This window comes from Rattus norvegicus, chromosome 8, assembly GCF_021556685.1.
Source record: "Rattus norvegicus strain SHRSP/BbbUtx chromosome 8, alternate assembly SHRSP_T2T, whole genome shotgun sequence".
Taxonomy (NCBI): Eukaryota; Metazoa; Chordata; class Mammalia; order Rodentia; family Muridae; genus Rattus; species Rattus norvegicus.
The window spans coordinates 66943847-66962106 of NC_141541.1; the positions used below are offsets into that span (position 1 = coordinate 66943847).

Genomic DNA, 18260 nt, shown 5'->3' on the forward strand with positions numbered 1-18260 from the left:
TCCTCACAGGCTCCGTGGTTTAATGACTGCATCGCTTCGTGCTCCCATGTCACCCCCCACCTCCCTCTGTGAAGCCCGGAGATGAGGAGGCCACCTGGGTTGACCAGAAAAATGCACTGACGTGGTCAAAACCTCTTCGTCACATAAAGTGGCGTTCGCAGGTTCCAGGGCTGAGGACCCAGGCATCTCTGGGTAACGTTATTCAGCCTCCCAATGAGATGCCTCTTCAGCATCCTCCAGCCCGTTCCTCCTTCCTTCCTAGCCCCTGCTTTTACATGGAGGAAAGCTGCATCCATGCACTCTTGGTTCAAATATACCGGGGAGGAATGCTCTCTGCATTGCATTTGGTGTTAGGACCCAGTTAGGCAAGTCCTGTAATGGAGGTCAGACCACCAGTCCCAAGTGACAGTGTTCAGTTAAACCGCTGAAGGTCAAAGCAGACCTCCAGCTGCCACCAAGGGAGCCAAAGACAGGACCTCGCTCACGCCAATGGGCCTGGATCTCCCTGTGGCTCTTTTCCCACGAGCCCGACAGCGGTATCCACCTCCCCACGAGTGCTGATATCAAATCTTCATACCTGTCACTACCACCTCTCTTCCCACATTACTGCTGCTGCCCGTCACCGTACCGGGCTCTCGGGCCGGAGAGAGATAAGCACTGGACATGGCTTTAGGCTGACCTCTAAGTCAGTGTCGGAGTTAGCCAGACCCTGACCAGAGTAGACCTAATCAGCCCTGAGGAGAGGTGGTGGGTGCACAGTCAGCCTTCCAGGAGACAGTAAAGGGCATCAGCAGGCTGGATGGAGTCTGCTTTCAAAACGTGATGGGCGGTGTTTTAAAAGATCCCCGTGCAGCTCAGAGCGTGGGAGTTAGCTCTGTGGGGACAATGCTTCCCTTGAAAGTATGAGGACCTGAGTTCAGTCTCCAGCACCCAGGCAAAGGAGTGAGTTCATGCTGCTTAGAATCCCAGCTTGGGAGGATGGAGGCAGGCGAATCACTGGGGCTTGCTACCCTGCCAGGCCCAGCTGGTGAGCTTCAGGCCGGGAGAGACCTCTCAAATAAGTTGGACACACATTAGGAGAGACACCAGAGGTTCTCCTCTAGCCTCCATATACATGAGCATATTTGTGTATCCACATACACAAACATGCACACACACACATTCACACACACATACACAAATGCACACATACATGCAAACACACACATACTCCCACACTCCCACATACATTCACAGTCACACACCTACTCCCACACTCACACATACATTCACACACACATACACACACATACTCCCACACTCATGCATACATTCACACGCACATATGCACAAACACATACACCTAGTCCTTAGCAAGTAACATGCCCCTGTTATCTCACACACTCAACCACACATACACACATGCAACACAAACACACACACTCACACGCACATCATATGACAACCAGGCCTCAGTATTGACCCATGATCACTAGCAGAAAGCCCGAGGGACCCCAGCCCTGTGCTGGGAAGAAGTACACTGGCTGCAGAGAAGGCTGCAGCCAGGCCGTAAGCAGCTTATTTGCCGGAGTTTGGGCTTTATCCTAAGGCCAGTGGAATTCATTGAAGAGTTTAAGCAGCTGCGGCGGGCAGATTTACATTTTGCAAAGCCATTTCTGGCAGCATAATGGATTAGAGCGGGGCAGGGCTGGAGTCAGGGAGGACAGACAGCCAGGAGGCCAGATGCTATAGCCCCTGCAGGAAATCAACTGGAGTCGCATCCGGAAGAGAAGTGGACATACAGGGGGAGAGACCGATGAAGGAGAAAGAGTGAGACTTTCAAATTAACTGCATTTAGGAAGCAAAGGAAGGAGTGAGGACCCGCGCCCAGGTTTCTGGATGGATGGGAGTCTTCACTGAGTGGGAGGAGCAGGGGGCTTTGGGGATATTGTAGGTGTTTAGACACTTAGAGTGTGAGAGTGGGGTTGGTGAGGAGACTCCATGGGTAGAGGGCCCAAGTGTGCAAGCCTGACAAGCTGAGTTTGAACCCAGGGGTCCCAGAAGGTGATGGGAGAGAACTGACCCCTGAGAGCTTTCTTCTGACCTCTACAGAGAGCTCTCTCTCTCTCTCTCTCTCTCTCTCTCTCTCTCTCTCTCTCTCTCTCTCTCTCTCACACACACACACACACACACACACACACACACACACACACACACACGAGTTAAGTAAATTAAAGAGTATAGGGTACTTGTAAGACAACCAAGAGACTGTTGAACAAAAAGGCCTGGAGACCACTGAAAAGATCTGAGCTGTTAGCAGTAACCAGAGGCAAGGGCTTGGCTGCAAGTGGTCAGGGACAGAAATCTCAGTGGAAAATACAGACCACTCACTGACTCAAGGACAGAGTTCACATCTGAGGGCCCAGCAGAGGCTGCTGGACTGAAGGGAACCAAGAACTGGTCAGAGATATGGACAGAAAATCAGGAGAACGTGTGTCTCTGAGGTCAGATCAAGGGAGGGACAGCAGCGTGCCTGAGGTAAGGAAAGAGCGAAGGTATTCTCGGAACCCAGGAACCCTTAGGGATCTTGCTTACGACCTAGTGAGAGTCAAACTGATTGCTGAAGGCTGAGGAATGGGGGATGAGGTGCTAAAAAAGAGAGGCATATGGTATCCTTGAGAAGTGTCGATGGGATGGGGAGGGAAGGAAACAGAGGTAGCAGGAACACTTCTGTACAGCTAAGAGTTTTCCTCAGGCTTGGAACTCTGTGGCTCACATAGACCTGGGGACAGGGACCTAGTTCAGTTGACAGTGTTCTTGCCTGGCACTCATAAAGCCCTGGGTTTGATCCCCAGCACCACATCAAACTGATGGTGGTGGTATTTGCCAGCAATCCCAGCTCTGGAGAGGTAAAGGCAGGCAGATAAAAATGTACAGTTACAAATCACTTACACCAGTTCACATGTCTATGATGTCTTCAGTGCCCAGTGTCCAGCCCTTGGAAAGCCATATGCATCTGGAAGCAAATATATGTCATCCAGAAAGAATTCACACCCAAATCCCTGTCTCACTTGTCTGCACCTGGGACTGTGCCGTGTCACTGTGCCGTGTCACCATCTGCTTTTCCGGTGTTTATCTGGTCAACATGTACTCATGCACACAGACATGGGGGGCCTGGATACTACCTACTCATCTGGTGTTAAGCTTCGAATATCACTGTGCTGACCCTACCTCACACTCGCCAAGACTCAGTGTCACAAGCGTGCCTTGCTGCCCAGCCTCCAACACAGCCATGCTGGGCCCACATCAGGACAGGGGACTGGTCAACATCTGTACACAGAAAGCATGTTCCAAATGTGCTGTTGGGCAGCTCTGGTAATGGGCCATGATCCTGTGTAGGAAACAGCTCTGAGGCATTCATGCCCTACAACGAGATGGACTGTGGATGGTGAACAGGAATCTCATGGAGGAGGTGAGGATTGGAACCCGAAGCCAGTCTCCACAAAGCCAACCCTTCAATGTGTGAGATGACATCACTAGTGGCCTGTCAACGCAGGTCTCTAAAGGGACAACCGGGACATCTTTGAGAGCACATGTAACCAAACTGACTTAGTGAAAACCTGGAAAACAGCCTTCTTCCAGGCTTTGTGGGTTCCTGACTTGTAGTTAATTTCTGTTCAGAGAAGTTTATAGATATACAAATAACCAAAAATTGAAGGTCTGCAATACGTTATTTTTAAGATTTAACATTCTTCAGGGAAAGGACCAGTGATATGATTCAGCAGGTTCAGGCCCGTGCTGTCCAGCCTGACAGGCTGAGTTCAGTCCCTGGGAACCACATGGTGGAGGGGAGTCCTCTGACCGCCACACATGTGCCATGAAATGCATGTACCCCCCACACACGTGTACTCACACAATCAAACAAACAGACATACATACATACATAACTTTCAGGTGTTAAATTCTGTGGGATTGCCAGTAGGCCGTGACACACTAGTCATTGATAAAGGCTACACAAAGACTTGTGCCTTCTGCGCTATTATTTATACTCAAATTGTGCAAGTCACAGAAATGCTGAGAACTTCAGACACAGTGAATAAAATACTTCCCCTAGGGGAAAAAATGTACAGTTACTCTTGGCTATAAAGTGGGAGGCCAGCCTGGGCTGCATACACGGAACCCTGTCTCATAAAAATAAACAAGGGCTGGAGAGATGGCTCAGCAGTCAAGAGCATTAGCTGTTCTTGCAGGGGCCCAGGTTCCATTTCCAGCACCCACACGATGCTCACAACCATTGGTAACTACCTTTTCCGAGCTCCAGTGCCTCCTCTGTGCACACGTGGTATGAATACACACAAGCAGGCAGAATGCTCACACACACAGAATGAGCAAACCTAGAGACAAATCAACAGATGTAACCCAGGGAGTTAACGAGTAGATCTGGCTGAGGACACGGCTGACAGAGCAAAACCAACCTGACTGCCAAGCAGCCCAGAGGCTCATCAGAATCCGACAGAGGCCCAACCTCTATAGCTGTGTGCTTGTGGCTTCACAGGGCAGCTTCCTGCGGGGAGGCTCAGTGGTTGGTTTGATGCAGAGCTGAAGTGGGCCTCGATGGTGGGAAGATGGATGGTGACATTAAGGGAGCAGAGGACACTGTCTTCGTAAGGCTGAGGTGGTGGACGGTGGGCTGTAAGCTGGGGAGGGGAGATAGCGGTGGGGGAGGGGTGCACAGGCAGGCAGTGGGCAAGGATAAAGCAAACTCAGTAAGTAGGTTTGATTCAGGGATATCTCTTGTAATAGGAAAGAAACCAGCCTGAATTGAATGCAAGTTCTCTGAAACAAAAGGCAGAGTTTTAAAGGCTGGGTATAGCACAGGAAATCCATGAAGGCAGAAGCAGGGGCTTTCCCCAGCCGGGGGGGGGGGGGACCACATGGGGTTTCCAAGCAGGGCTTAGAAAGGGAGGCTTTTTCCATTCTTTAGAGCCTGGGAGAACGAGACTGGGCCCTATCTTCAAGTGTTGGCTGGAATGCACAGTGAATCCTTCTGACAGCTTTGAGCTTTCCCAGGTGGGAGCCACACGCAGCCAGAGTCACCATCCTAGACACACAGTGTCTATTAGAAGCCATGCCAGTGTTTGTTTAAGTCACTTAGTGCAAGGGTTTGGACGGAGTCACCCTGAGCTAAAAGTGCCTCTGAGGTTCTCTCTCCGTCCTTGAAGAGCAGCAGAAGGCAGAGGGCTGAGCTCAGACAGGAAAACTGAATTTCAGTTGTTAAAGGCAGAGTCTTTCTAGGCTGAAGCTGCCTTGAGAATGGGTAACCAACTGAAGGCCACAGAAAATCAGAAAAATCAGGGCCGGAGATGACAAAGAGCCTCTCTCAGGAAAACAGGGATGAGGAGGGGTGTGTCAGTCTTGGGAGCCTCTGAGGAGCAGGCTGGTGGGTGGGGTTTTTAGGGAGATGATATCAATACCTTACTTCCGTACCATGGCAGTCTGGGAGAATACACACTCAGCCATCCAGAACAGAAGAGTAGCCTTCTGTGAAGACTGCAATGAGACAGTGACTTAAAAACAAAGCTGACCACAGTCCTTGTGGTCACAGTCCTATGGATGCCACAGAGTGAAAGGGTATCTCATGTAAGCATCATCCGGTTCAAGTATGAAGGTGCCCTTTTCACTGACGCTATCTCTCAACTTCAAAACTACGAGGAGACCTCAGCCGCTGTAACTGAGAAAGCTACTTGTGGTAGGCAAGGATGAGAGCCGAGGCTAGGTCAGGTGTCACTGTCCCAAGCTCCAACGATCTCTGTCTAACCTCGGAGCTTAGGCAACTCAGTCAAGCATTTATAGCCTCAATTTAATCATCTGTGAAATGGGGATAATACTACTTACCTGACCGAGTTTCTGCACGGATTACATGAGCTAATCCGTTCTGAGCACTTGGCGTGCTGCCTGGCGCGGAGAAAACGCCCTGCAAGTGTTAGTTATCCTAATCATGAGCTCATTTACTCTTTAGTACACATTTGTGTCCCTCACAGAAGCATCTTCACACACCAGGGGAAGGGCTGTTCACAGCGAGGGAAAGCTCGCTGGCGACTTGACCGGAAGGCTTTGCAGTGAATCACTCGGGGTTTCATAGGCAGCCCCGCCAATCCATACCTGCACCCAGATCACCATATACATCGTCCTCCAAAGAAAACCACTATCAAGAAAACAAAGGCCCGAGAGTCAGAGCGGAAGTCAGTTCACCAGTGCTATAGCTCCAGACAGATTTGGCTTCCTTTAAAGGAAGAACTCAGTACAGTACCACAGCCGCCATGGTCCTGGCTACTCCGGAATCTGGGACAGAAGGGTGGCTTCAGCACCATGAATTTCAGGTTAGCCTGTGCTACAGAGTCAGAATTCCTTATCCACATCTTGAAAGAAAGGCATGAAGGAAACAGAAAGGAAAGGAGAGAGGGGAAAGAGAACGAAAGACGCAAAGCAAAATAGAAGGAAGGGAAGTTCTCACTTCGGGGATGTCAGGGATGGTCAGTTAGCCCTGTTACTTTGGACCTGTGATGCAGAGAACTTCACCTCAGGGAGTGCAGGGCGGAGGAGGATGCTCACTTCATCGAGGCTTTGGGCCAAGCAAACAAGAAACTGGCTTTGGAACATCCCCTTCAAGGACATGTTACCACCCATCCAGCTTCTCTCAGGCTCCGCCGTTTCAGGGCTCTACCACCTCCCAGAAGTGCCACCTGCTGGCTACCATGGCTTCAACATGTGACTTGGGGAGGGCATTTCTGATCCAGGGTATAGCAGCCATGGATGCAGCCCTAGGGAGCCAGCCTCCCTCGGCTCTGTTGAAGTCTCCCGTCTCAGCTTCAGTGCACAGCCCGCCCGTGTTTTCACACATGCCTGGGCCTGGCTGGGCCTGTGTGTTGGTGCTGTCACCGCCAACTGCTCTGTCGACCGTGGGAGGATGGGCCTGGGATCCAGGAACTGTTGTCCCAACTCTGATTGTGGTTCCAGATTTAGCCATATTTCCGTCTCAGCTCCTGTCAAAGTCTCACCACGGGCTTTGCCATGGGACCCACCATAGCCCCCTTCCCAGCCCCTGTCAGGACCTGTCACAGACTCCTTCATGGCCCCCACCACGGGACTTGTTAGAGCCCCCTTTGCAGCCCCTGTTAGGACCTGTCAGGCACTGAACCCATCAGAGCCATTGTCAGTCCCAGTGCTCTGTCATAGGACTATTTCCTGTCAGTCCCCTGCCAATGTCCCTGCACAGAACCTGCCAGAGCACCTGTCACAGTCTCCTGTCACCCTGCAAAGTCTCTAGTACAGCCTGGATCACAGCCCCTGTCATAATGTCTGTCACACTCTCCATCACGGTCTCTATCACAAACCATTACACAGTCAGTCTCTGCCAAGCTCTACGACATAGAGCGTTATCGCCGCTGCTGCCACAGTTTCTGTCACAGACTCCATCACAGCACATCACAGTCTCTGTCACATCCCCTGTCACAGCCCCTTTCAGAGATCACATCAGTGCAATGCCACAGTGTCTCAGCCCCTACTGTAGCATCGGCCACAGTCCTGTCACAGGTCCTGGGTCACCATCTCTATGACAACTTCAGTCTCAGTCCATCACAGCCCTCATCACAACCCAAGCCACACTCTCCACTGCCCTTTCCTTGGCTCTGCCTGTTCCTCTGGCCTTGCAGCGTGGCCAGTGGGGCACAGCTCTCATTACACAGCGGAACTGTCTCTCTCTGGAAGGCGTCCAGTGGAAGGCTCATGTAATAGCAGGTTATCCTGATGTGCAGGGCTGGTGGGAGGGAGGCTGGGCCATGGAGCCCGTACAGAAGATGTACTTCCCGGGGAGCTGTAGAGTACAGCTCCAGACTGGCACCCGGGCTGGCTGTGCTTACTCTGTGCTCACAGGGCGAGGGCTCAGGGGGCAGACTGTGCTTCCTAGAGGACGCTAGAATAACTCCATAGCTCTCTCCAGCTCCTTGAGCCCACTCGAGTCTCCAGGAGGCAGGGATACAGTCAGGGGACATGGATGCAGTCTATTGTTTCCCGGCTTACTCTGCACAGCTAAGCCCAAAGCCGGGTTCCCAGGGCACACAAATGGTTCTTCCATATCTAAGATTGCTTTCAGTAGCTCCCTCCCCATTGTCTTCTCCAGAACCAACCCATCTTGGTGCCCTTATGGCTTTCTGGTCATGGCCTGGTCACCTATTCCCATCTGTGGGTCCCCTTGGCCATTCTCTGTTCACAACGTGCCCTTCAGCTGGCACCCCCACGTGTCTGTCTCCATGTCTCAAAACTGTACCTGATTTCTTCAGAGACAGATTCAAACCTACGTCCCTTGTCCTTTCTCCAGAAACTCCCCTCTGCTCTTCAGTCCTCGGGCCACATCGCATGCCCTTGGGCCCTGCCTGCATTCTGTGGCTGAGGAAATCTGTCTCATTCTTGCCACAGTCTCTTGTGCCTGAAGGTGAGATGCCCAGTCTTAGGGAGTCAAGAGGTAGGCGCTTAGTACATGGATAACTGGTTCAATGGCGGACTGAGTGAAAGAGGTCATGGTGAGTTGGGGGAGAGGGAAGCTAGGAGGAGAGGGCTGAGGAGATAGCAAGGGACAGCATGAGTGTGAGCTGTTCTCCCTGGGTCAGTGGGAGTCCACGAGCCAAGTCTATTCTCTGCCTCATCTTGGGGTCCCTGAAAAAGCCTGATATCCCCCAAAGTCGCTCCAATTGTTCCCCTACCATCAGCTCATTCTATTTCTCCCTCCTTCAGTCCTCTAGTCCAGGCTGTTGAAACTGTCGTGTGTGTGTGTGTGTGTGTGTGTGTGTGTGTGTGTGTGTGTGTGTGTGTGTATTTGAACCCACTGCGGCCCTGACAGATGGCAAGATCCAGACTTGGGGCTGAGGAGTCTCTTCCACTTACCTCTTGGCAGCTCCTCTCTGCTGGCACCTCAGGGGCCTTCCCTCCCAGTGCCCCTCTCCAGCCTGGCTCCCAGTCCAGGTGGCCCAGACGTCCTGGAGCCCTGGCAGGACACAGAGACATAGTCCAGGCCTGGCTGAGCTGTCAGCATATCTCTCTCCACCCCATTCAGGGGCAAGAGGTGGCATGAGACCCCACCCATCCCTTGGCAGAGTCCCTAGGAAGCAGCGGGTAGACAGGATGGGAGGCAGCCGAGAGAACAAGGGCAGGGAAGCCATGGTTGGCCTGAAGCTGGAAGGGCTTTGAGCTCTAATGAAGCCATGGTTGGCCTGAAGCTGGAAGGGCTTTGAGCTCTAATGGGCCCTGGTGCATCCATGTATGAGGGTCTCGGGATTCTGGGGTAGGACACTATGCCCAGGGAAGGGATGGAGCATAGAGCAGTGCAATAGCTTCTGCTCCCAGATCCTAAAGAAATCAGGCAGAACTACCCAGACAGCAGATGGTAAACTCAACAAGAAGGGGAGCCTGGAAGGGTTTTCTGGATCACTATTGCCTTAATGGGATTAGGGGGAGGGTGGGCATGTTGGCTCACAGTACTTTTTATAGCCAGAATCTTTCCCAGGCCCCAGTAGAATCCCCGGGGAACAGTGGGTGCACAGGATGGGAGAAAGCCGACAGATGAGTTGAGGACCCAAGGCTGGCCTGTAGGGTGCTAGGAGGAGGAGGGGATACGAAGAATCTACCACGCACCTTGTATGGAGACAGCAGATTTTCTCTTAAAACCAACTGAGAACGAAAGATAAGCAGCCCTCCAAGATGGCTACTTGCCTATCATCCTACCCTTTGTGGATGCCACTAAGTGAACACGGTAAGCATTGTCCTTACCAAGCTACTCCATCATCAAAATCTCCTCTACCCCATAGCTTCATTCCCTCCTCTGCCTGCCTCCCCTTCTGCCCACTGCCCAGAAAACGAAGCTCACATCCCACTTGTTACCTCCTCCAGAAGTTCCACCTTGACCACACTCACGAGAGCCATTGTCCTGAGCATCTGAAATACCCTGTGGCCCTCACTCATCCCTCTGGGATGACGTCATGCCTCAACCAGCAAGGCATCTGTCAGCCTTCTCAGCCACCAGCCATAGAAGCCTGAGCGCACAACGGGGGCACCCAAGACCTGGACAGATTTGACCAGCTGACTTACTCTCCAGCACTTTGGTCTCCTTGCAGCCACCTCATGTGTCCCTTCACCTCCCAGGTGGGGCAAAGAGATCTGGTCTCCAAGTCAGGCTCTCGGCAGGAAGCCTCTATGTGCACTACCCACTCTTCACTGCCTATCATGGCTGAGCAGGAGGTACTGGGCAGGCTCAGATCCTCACAGGAGAAAAAGGTGGAGGGGCCTGTATGTCTAGAGACTCCTCCACTCCTGTCTTCTGTAGAGGGGGTGATCTTGATCACAGAGTCAAGACAAGCTGCCTCTAAGCCACCCAGGAAAGGCAGCTGGTTAACAGGGCAGAGTCTGGCCCGTGGAAGGAATTTTTGTCGGAATTCCAGCTCCACCATTTTCTCACTGAGGCATTTGGTAAGTCATTTAACCTCTCTGGGCTTTAGCTGTCTTTTTGCAAACAGAGGGCAGAACATTGCCAAAATTTGGCCACGTTTGGCTCAACTAAAGACAATTTCAAGTAGTTTAAATACATAAAGTGTAAAGCACTGGTCACAGGGGCTATGGAGGTGGTTCAGCAGTGTTCTGCCTGCTTGTACGTGTGGTGTGTGTGTGTGTGTGTGTGTGTGTGTGTGTGTGTGTGTGTGGTCCCCTGTAACTGGAGTTACAGCCAGTTGTGAGCTGCCATGTGGGTGCTGGGGATTGAACCTAAGTCCTTTGGAAGAACAGTCAGTGCTCTTAACCACTGAGCCATCTCTGCAGCCTTAGGACTTGAGTCTTAATATTCAGCAGTCACCTAAAATCTGGGTGTGGTTGTGTATACCTGTAATTACAGCGCAGAAAGGTGGGGGGCACAGGAGGATCCTTGGGACTTGCAGGTTGCCCTTACCTCAGCTCTATGTTCAGCGAGAGACTTTGTCTTTAAAAAAAAAAAAATCGGGGCTGGGGATTTAGCTCAGTGGTAGAGCGCTTACCTAGGAAGCGCAAGGCCCTGGGTTCGGTCCCCAGCTCCGAAAAAAAGAACCAAAAAAAAAAAAAAAAAATCCAATGGGGCTGAGGCTGCTAGAGCAAAACACAAGACATCTTCCTCTTGGTTGGTATATGTTTCTCTTTAATCTGATCCCCCTTTTCGGGAAGTCTTCCCTAACTTGGCCAGGCGTGGTGATCTTTCAGATCTCTCTTGGGGGAGATGTGATCTAGCTTCTAGTATGTAGTTCTTGACTTTCTGGTTTTCTCTCTACTCCAGAGCATGAATCTTATCTCCTAATATGGAGCCCACAAAGGTCCCCTGTTCTCCCCCACATCCCTCAGATGTTGCTGGCAGACCAGCAAATAGACATCCTCTATTACTATCCTCACAGGGAGGATCCAGGAGGAGCTCAGCCTCAATAGGGGTTATTATCTAAGTGTCCATTCTATACCCAGAGCTGGCTCTAGATGGATTGTGCTAATCGAGTTGAAGGTAAGTGAGGTGTTAGAGGTGGAGTCAACAGGAGGCCCCTGGCCAGCCTGGGACAGTGGTTCCTAGAAAACAGAATCTTAGTCCTATCCTCATCACCAGTAGTTAGCTTTCAGGGTCCCTTGCTTCTGGACAATTGATCTGCTCTTTGTACGTGGTGGTGCCCAAGCTTCTGAGTTTAAGTTAGTCTTGTCCCCCCACCCCACTCCCACCACCCCACAAGGAAGTTAATCCAGAGGGACAAAGGCTGCCTGGTGTCACTGATGTTCAGATTAGTGGGGACTCACTCGTTAGCTATACGAACCAGAAGTGGAGATGTGACCAGTGTCTGGGTCAGTCAGGAAAAGATGCCTGTTTGTACAGCCTTCCGGCAGCTGGGTCACTGCCGGGTGGGTTCTGGTGAGCAGGGAAACTGTAGCACGTGAGCTAAAGGGAGGTCTTCATAACTCAGCAGACAGGGCTCTCAGGCAGTTAAGAGCACTCCTCAAGGAGATCCAAGGGCATTGAGAGATCCTGCCTCCCAGCATCTGTGAGGGGAACTGTCAGCTCAGAACTGCTCAAAAGTAGAAATGCCAGCTCCAGGTGATGTCATCACCCTAGACATTCCCACCCCCATGTGAAGTCCTGTGGACCAGAAAAGACCCTGCTAGGCTGCCCACTGCCCAAACCCAGCTGCCTCCAAATTTCCCACTCTGGATGTGTGTATGAACACAAGCGGGCTAAGGTTTCAAATTTAAACTTCATGCTATTCCTCAGAGTTGGGGACCCTTTTGCCTTCCTGTCTGCGGGTCTATTTCTTTACTGACAGATTCCAACCGTCTCTGGCCACCTCTCCCTCTGAAACTGCCCTTCACCTATTTTTTCTTTCCTTTTTTTTTTTTGAGCTAATGTTGGGTGTTGGGCTGTCCTAAAGTGTGGGTACCTAAGCTATAACCTTAGGCTGAGCTATTGGGATTTGCCCTTAAATCGAGAGTGTAATACAGGGAACAAGAAGATGCCCAGGTGCATCCCAGACTGCCTTTTAAGAGAGGGATCAAATGGGGGCTGGGCTGTGTAGATGCTGGGGCGGGTAAAGAGTGTGTCTGGGTGGAGATGGAACCCTCTAACGCTGATGCGCACAGAAGAAGGTGTCTCGACTGGATGGAGGCACAGGCGAGGGATTCAAAGCCTTCCCCAGAGTATCAGGTCACCAGAGGAGCCTGCCCATAGCCTCCTGGCTACAGCCCGCCGGTCTCGGGAACCCCGCATCGAATTGCTCCGGGAAAGGCGCTGGGGAGTGGGTGGTGGGAAGTCCGGCGCTGGGATCCCGCGTCTGTGACTGACTGCTACTGTCGGCGCATTTCTTCGAAGTCTTACCTCGCAGAAGCGGGTCCACCCGCGCGCCCAGTGAGCGCCTGGAGAGTTTCCCGCAAGCCCTCCTCGCCGCGCTGGGGAAGACCCACGCGGGGTTCGCCCCCCGCCCGTGGCTCAGGAAAACCCTGGGAGCCGCCCGGACTCGAAGCGTTTTCCGGAAACCCCCTCTCCAGGCGAGTTGCGGGAAAGCAGCCACTCCGCAGCCTTACGACCGACACGCCTCCCTAGAGGAGGGTCGGAGACCCTAGCGTAGAGATTGCGGACTAGGCAAGGAAAGCCCGAAGCTCGCCGGAAAGACTGGGAAACCCCGCCCCCCAATCTTGAGCCCCTACCAGAGCTCTCACTTGAGGGGAGCTCTCAGTCCGTGGTCAGCAGGAATCATTACAAGCACAGGAGTAAGGACGCCTCCTACCTCAGTCCCAAAGGTCTGGCGAGGTTCCGCCCTGCGCCCCTCGCCGGGCCCGCCCCCCCTCCGCCCCCCCTCCGCCCCCCTCTATGTCTGGGCTGGGACGCCGCTGCCCCTTTAAGAAGCCCAGGTAGGCAGGCCGGGCTGCAGAAGGCGCTCCTATGGCAACCCGCGAGCTGCGGCGGCTTCATGAATATTCCGGGGCGCGGGAGCCCGAGCGCTGCCGGAGGGCGCTCCGGGAGAGGCGGCGGCTGATGTAAGCCCGGCGGGCCGCTAGGCTCCGCTCGGCTGAGACGGGAGTCCCCAGGACCGGGCCGGCTGGGCTCAGCTCGAGGAGGCAAAGCGAGAACCCGGGCGGCCGGCCGCAGAGCCCCGGCGGTCACACGCACTGACAGCCCCAGACACCCGCCGGACTCACTCCCGAGAACCGCGCGGGCAGTGCGCTCTGCGCTCGGGAGCGGTTCCCGGAGCGCAGTGGCCGCAGCGCCGCCGCTGCCCGCGCCCATTGTTCCCCGCGGGGGCGGGGCGCCTGGAGCCCGGCCGCGCGCCGCGCCCCTGATCGCAGGAGGGAGGGAAGAGAGGGAGGGAACGTGGGGTCCCCGCGCCCAAGCCCGGCCCGGGAGGAGGTGCAGCGCGGCGAACCCGGGGACCCGCAGCCGGACTAGGAGCCTCCCCTCGGCGCGCAGCCGGCGAGATCATGGGCTCGTGAGGCAGCGAAGGACGAGTCCTCCCTGGCAGGCGCACCTGGAGCGGGTCCCCCGTGCCGCACCCGCACCGCTGCCCCCGGCCCAGTCCCTGGCACCATGGACAAGCTGCCGCCGTCCATGCGCAAGCGGCTCTACAGCCTTCCGCAGCAGGTGGGGGCCAAGGCGTGGATCATGGACGAGGAAGAGGATGGTGAGGAAGAGGGGGCCGGGGGCCTCCAGGACCCAAGCCGAAGGAGCATTCGGCTGCGGCCGCTGCCCTCGCCCTCGCCCTCGGTGGCCGCCGGCTGCTCCGAGTCCCGGGGTGCGGCCCTCGGGGCGGCAGACAGCGAGGGGCCGGGCCGCAGCGCCGGCAAGTCCAGCACCAACGGTGACTGCAGGCGCTTCCGCGGGAGTCTGGCCTCGCTGGGCAGCCGGGGCGGCGGCAGTGGTGGAGCAGGGGGCGGCAGCAGTCTCGGGCACCTGCATGACTCCGCGGAGGAGCGGCGGCTCATCGCCGCTGAGGGCGATGCGTCCCCCGGCGAGGACAGGACGCCCCCGGGCCTGGCGACCGAGCCCGAGCGCCCGGGCGCCGCGGCACAACCCGCAGCCTCGCCGCCGCCCCAACAGCCGCCGCAGCCGGCCTCCGCCTCCTGCGAGCAGCCCTCGGCGGACACAGCTATCAAAGTGGAAGGAGGCGCGGCCGCCAGCGACCAGATCCTCCCTGAGGCCGAGGTGCGCCTGGGCCAGAGCGGCTTCATGCAGCGCCAGTTCGGTGCCATGCTGCAACCTGGGGTCAACAAATTCTCGCTAAGGATGTTCGGCAGCCAGAAAGCAGTGGAGCGTGAGCAGGAGAGGGTTAAGTCAGCTGGGTTTTGGATTATCCACCCCTACAGCGACTTCAGGTAAGAGGCCAGGTGGGGATGCTGTGGGTGCCCTGTGTAGTTGCAGGCATGTTTTCTTACCAGACCTGCCTCCCAGCCCGAGTTAACTTTCCTTCCTTGCGCTGGGAGCTCCAAGAGAAGTGGGGCTCCTGGAGTGTCCCAGACACCCCCGGACATCCTGCAGTACACTGGGAACTTCCTCAGTCTTCAGGCTCCTGTTTTCTCCATTCCGGGGGTCTGGGCCACTTTGGAGGCAAGCTCAAAGGTGTTCCGAGTTTGGCCTAGCCCTGCCGGCAGCCAGGGTAGAGCTCTGCTTGTCCAAGCCACGCACCTCCCCCTTGGAGGCTGCAGAGTCAAGGTGGCCATCCTAGAGGCAGCTCCGGGTCATTCAGCTTGCAGAGAAGGGTCATGGAGGGAGATAGCCATCTTAGCAGCTGGGTCAGCTCCTTGGGTGCTGACTGCAGGTATTAGTATCTTTGCTGGGCTTGGGAAGCTGCAGGCAGATCCCTGGAGTCTGAGGTTGCCGGGGCCTCGGGCCCAGGATGAAAGCCCTCTGCACATTTTTAGCCAGCTCCTCATGTTGAGTGGTGTATCAGGAGAAGGTACCCTACACAGTTAGCTTTCACACAGGCAGGGCAGAATGACCTTGCTCAGAGTGGTCAGCGACTATGTCTGCTGTCCTAACTGACATGCAACTGCCTATTGATCCCCAACTGCTCCAATGTCCCATCCCTATTCCAATGCTCTAGACTCGAGCAACCACGAGGTCTCTCATGGGTCCCTAGACCAGTCAGGGAGAGGGATCCTGTCCCCTCGTGCACCTCCTAAGTCTAATGCCAATGATCAGGGGATACCACTTGGGCCTGTGAACTGAGCTGTGTCGATGAGGGGCTATGAATTGCCTCTGGGTTTGCATTGGGAATGCCTTTGTCTCAGTCAAGGTTCTGAGTCCCCACTCTCTCCTGTCTCTTGAGGCCTTCCTAGCACACTAGTTTAGGATGAAGATCTTGCTGGATTTTTGTCCTCTCCCTGTGTCCTGCCCTGTTTATCTCCCTTGCCTGCCTACCTGCTGGCCTGCCTGTATAAAGGAACATTTTGCCGACCAGAGCCTCTTTACAAACTCCAGGGAAGCTGGATTTGTAATGAGAGCAAAGCTATTTTCCATCCAATGAGAGAGATTTCTTTGGCTGGGAATGACCAGTCAGACAACACTTTGGTGGCTTAAAATAGGTGGTGAATAAGGAGAGGCACCCTCTTTTGGTTCCTTTCCCCCCTTTCTTTTAGGAGATTGCTATTTTCTAACCCTAGTCTCTAGGCTTCCTATTCTCAGAGGGCAAGGAGGCTTGCTGACAGAGCTGCAGTCTTCAAACCATGTGAGCAAAGGCAGACTCTTGGTAGGAGCCTTCGTGAACTCCCATATCTGGGACTGGGAGCTGATGCTACTGCTGAACCAGGGAGAAGTGGACAGGAGGCATGGCTCCTTTGCCCCCACTGTCCCTGAGTGTCCCAGGCTTCTCTTTCCTCAGAGTTGTTGACAGACAGGTCCAGTATTGATTGATCCCTTGAGATTGCTAATGTGCTCCAATCAAGTACTCAACTTCTGTCCATATTTGTGGTGGGAAAACTTCCATTCACACTTACCTTCAAGCCCATTATCAACCTCAGGCATGCCTTATCTCCACTCACAGGAAGGAATTGATGGAGAACTTCTGGCTGCAAAGCCCTATCTTCACCTCCTTCAGATGGTGAAGATCTGGGACTGAAGCCATCCATCCCTCTGTCCATTCCTCCCTCCCCCCACTCACACACCCAAAGCTTCCTAGTCTTACCTGTGCTATTTATAACATGCTAACTTGCAGTCCCCTTGTTGTAGAGCCCCCACTGACCCAGGCTTTAGAGACATTGGAGAGGCTGGGCACCAAACAACTGACAGATAGACACCAATCAAGGGTCCAACTGGGGTTCAATGTGGTTTGTAACAAGCAACAGAAACTGTAGCCAGAACTGCTCATCTTCTATGCCCAGCCTTGTCTGGTGCTAGGTCTGTAGGGTGGAAAACAGGTCTAAGGCAGAGTGTGTGAGTCTCTGGAGGCCAGTGGCCGAGCCCTTCTGTCTCTCAGGCCAAAACAGCTAGTCTTGGCTTTAGAAGTCAAGAAACAAGGGATTAGCTCAATCTGCTGAGCTTAGAAAACCTTTCATCACTCCTTCCAAGCCACCACTCCCCCCATCCCCCCCACCCCGGAGAACTCAAGCCTTGAACCACAAAGTTTTGGGTGCTGGCCTTGGATCTTTATCAGAGACAGACATCATCGCCCACCAGAGCTTTTGCAAGCACTTCCCAGACCCACAGAGGATTTATTCATCATTTTGACTGGCAGGAAGCATTGATCTTGCAGAATTGGTTTAATAAAGAATCACCAGCAAACCATGATAGATTGAGTTTGCGGTTTGGAGTTCAGGGCTGTCTGTGATGGGCTGCTCCTGACATCTCCTGCCTGGGGCGAGGAGGGCTCGGGTATCTTTTCCTGGGAAGGCATGGGCTTGCTTTGAGATGTACCATAACTTGGGCAGTGACTGAGAGAGACTAGGCCATCTCTGCTCCATGTCTGTTCCATCATCACTCTGGCTACTCCCATGGCTTCTGTAGTTCCCAAGGCTTCCGATGTCCCTTCTTCACCAACACCTCATTGGCATTCGAAGTTTATACTTAAGTTCGTTAATGGATGAGACCAGCATGTGGCAACCCTCAGGACATGTTCCCAAGCTATGGACCAAGGTCCCAGAAGAGCTCCTTTCTCCCAGTGGATGTCTATCCTAGGAGACTGGGTTTGACGGTTGGAACCTAAGAACACCCAACACATTAGTTAGATAATGCTGGTTTCCCCAGAAGATGAGAAGGGGAAGAAAGAGAGTAAGGAGGGACCCTGAGAGAAGGTGCAGTTACTTTTGTCGCAGAGGCTGGTTAGCCAAAATCTCAAACACTGGGCTCAGGGAGTTGACCTGGTTGTGTACGTGTTGGGGACTGTGTCTTGGGGATGTGTGGGTGGGCATGGTGGTTGTTAGGAAATTTCTTATCTGGAGCTCTGGGTCTAACGTCGTGCCCCAAACAGTGACTTGGCCTTGACAATAGAGCAGGCCAAAGCTTGGTTTGCCTCCCCTCCTTGCTTGATCCTTTTAAATCCATGAGGAAAGGAAGAGACTGAAGGATCCAAAAGCATCTTTTTATTGGGGCCAGAGCAGCTGAGCTTTGGAATTCTAGACACTGCGATGATGTTAGGTCCTAGAAGTTGCCTAAGTAGACTTTGTGTTGCTAGTCCCTGCACCAGACCAATGCCATTGCTCAGTACACATCCCTTGCCCAACCTGTTTGCTATTTGGCCCTGCTTGAGTTATCA

General features: G+C 53.8%; 2 protein-coding genes across 3 annotated transcripts in view; one reads left to right on the forward strand and one right to left on the reverse strand.

Annotated features, from left to right (window-relative positions):
• Rec114 (REC114 meiotic recombination protein) overlaps nucleotides 1–13332 on the reverse strand; it is a 159058-nt gene extending 145726 nt beyond the window's left edge. For both annotated transcript variants that reach the window (XM_087561016.1, XM_087561014.1), the window contains exon 1: nucleotides 12896–13332. The gene's annotated coding sequence lies outside the window, so the exon portion shown is untranslated. The remainder of the gene's footprint in view (nucleotides 1–12895) is intronic.
• Nucleotides 13333–13876: 544 nt separating this feature from the next.
• The window catches only part of Hcn4 (hyperpolarization activated cyclic nucleotide-gated potassium channel 4), a 37424-nt gene continuing 33040 nt past the window's right edge, over nucleotides 13877–18260 (forward strand). Inside the window, exon 1 of the mRNA NM_021658.2 lies at nucleotides 13877–14886. Coding sequence (NP_067690.1) covers nucleotides 14102–14886 — 785 coding nt within the window. The 5' untranslated portion in view covers nucleotides 13877–14101. The remainder of the gene's footprint in view (nucleotides 14887–18260) is intronic.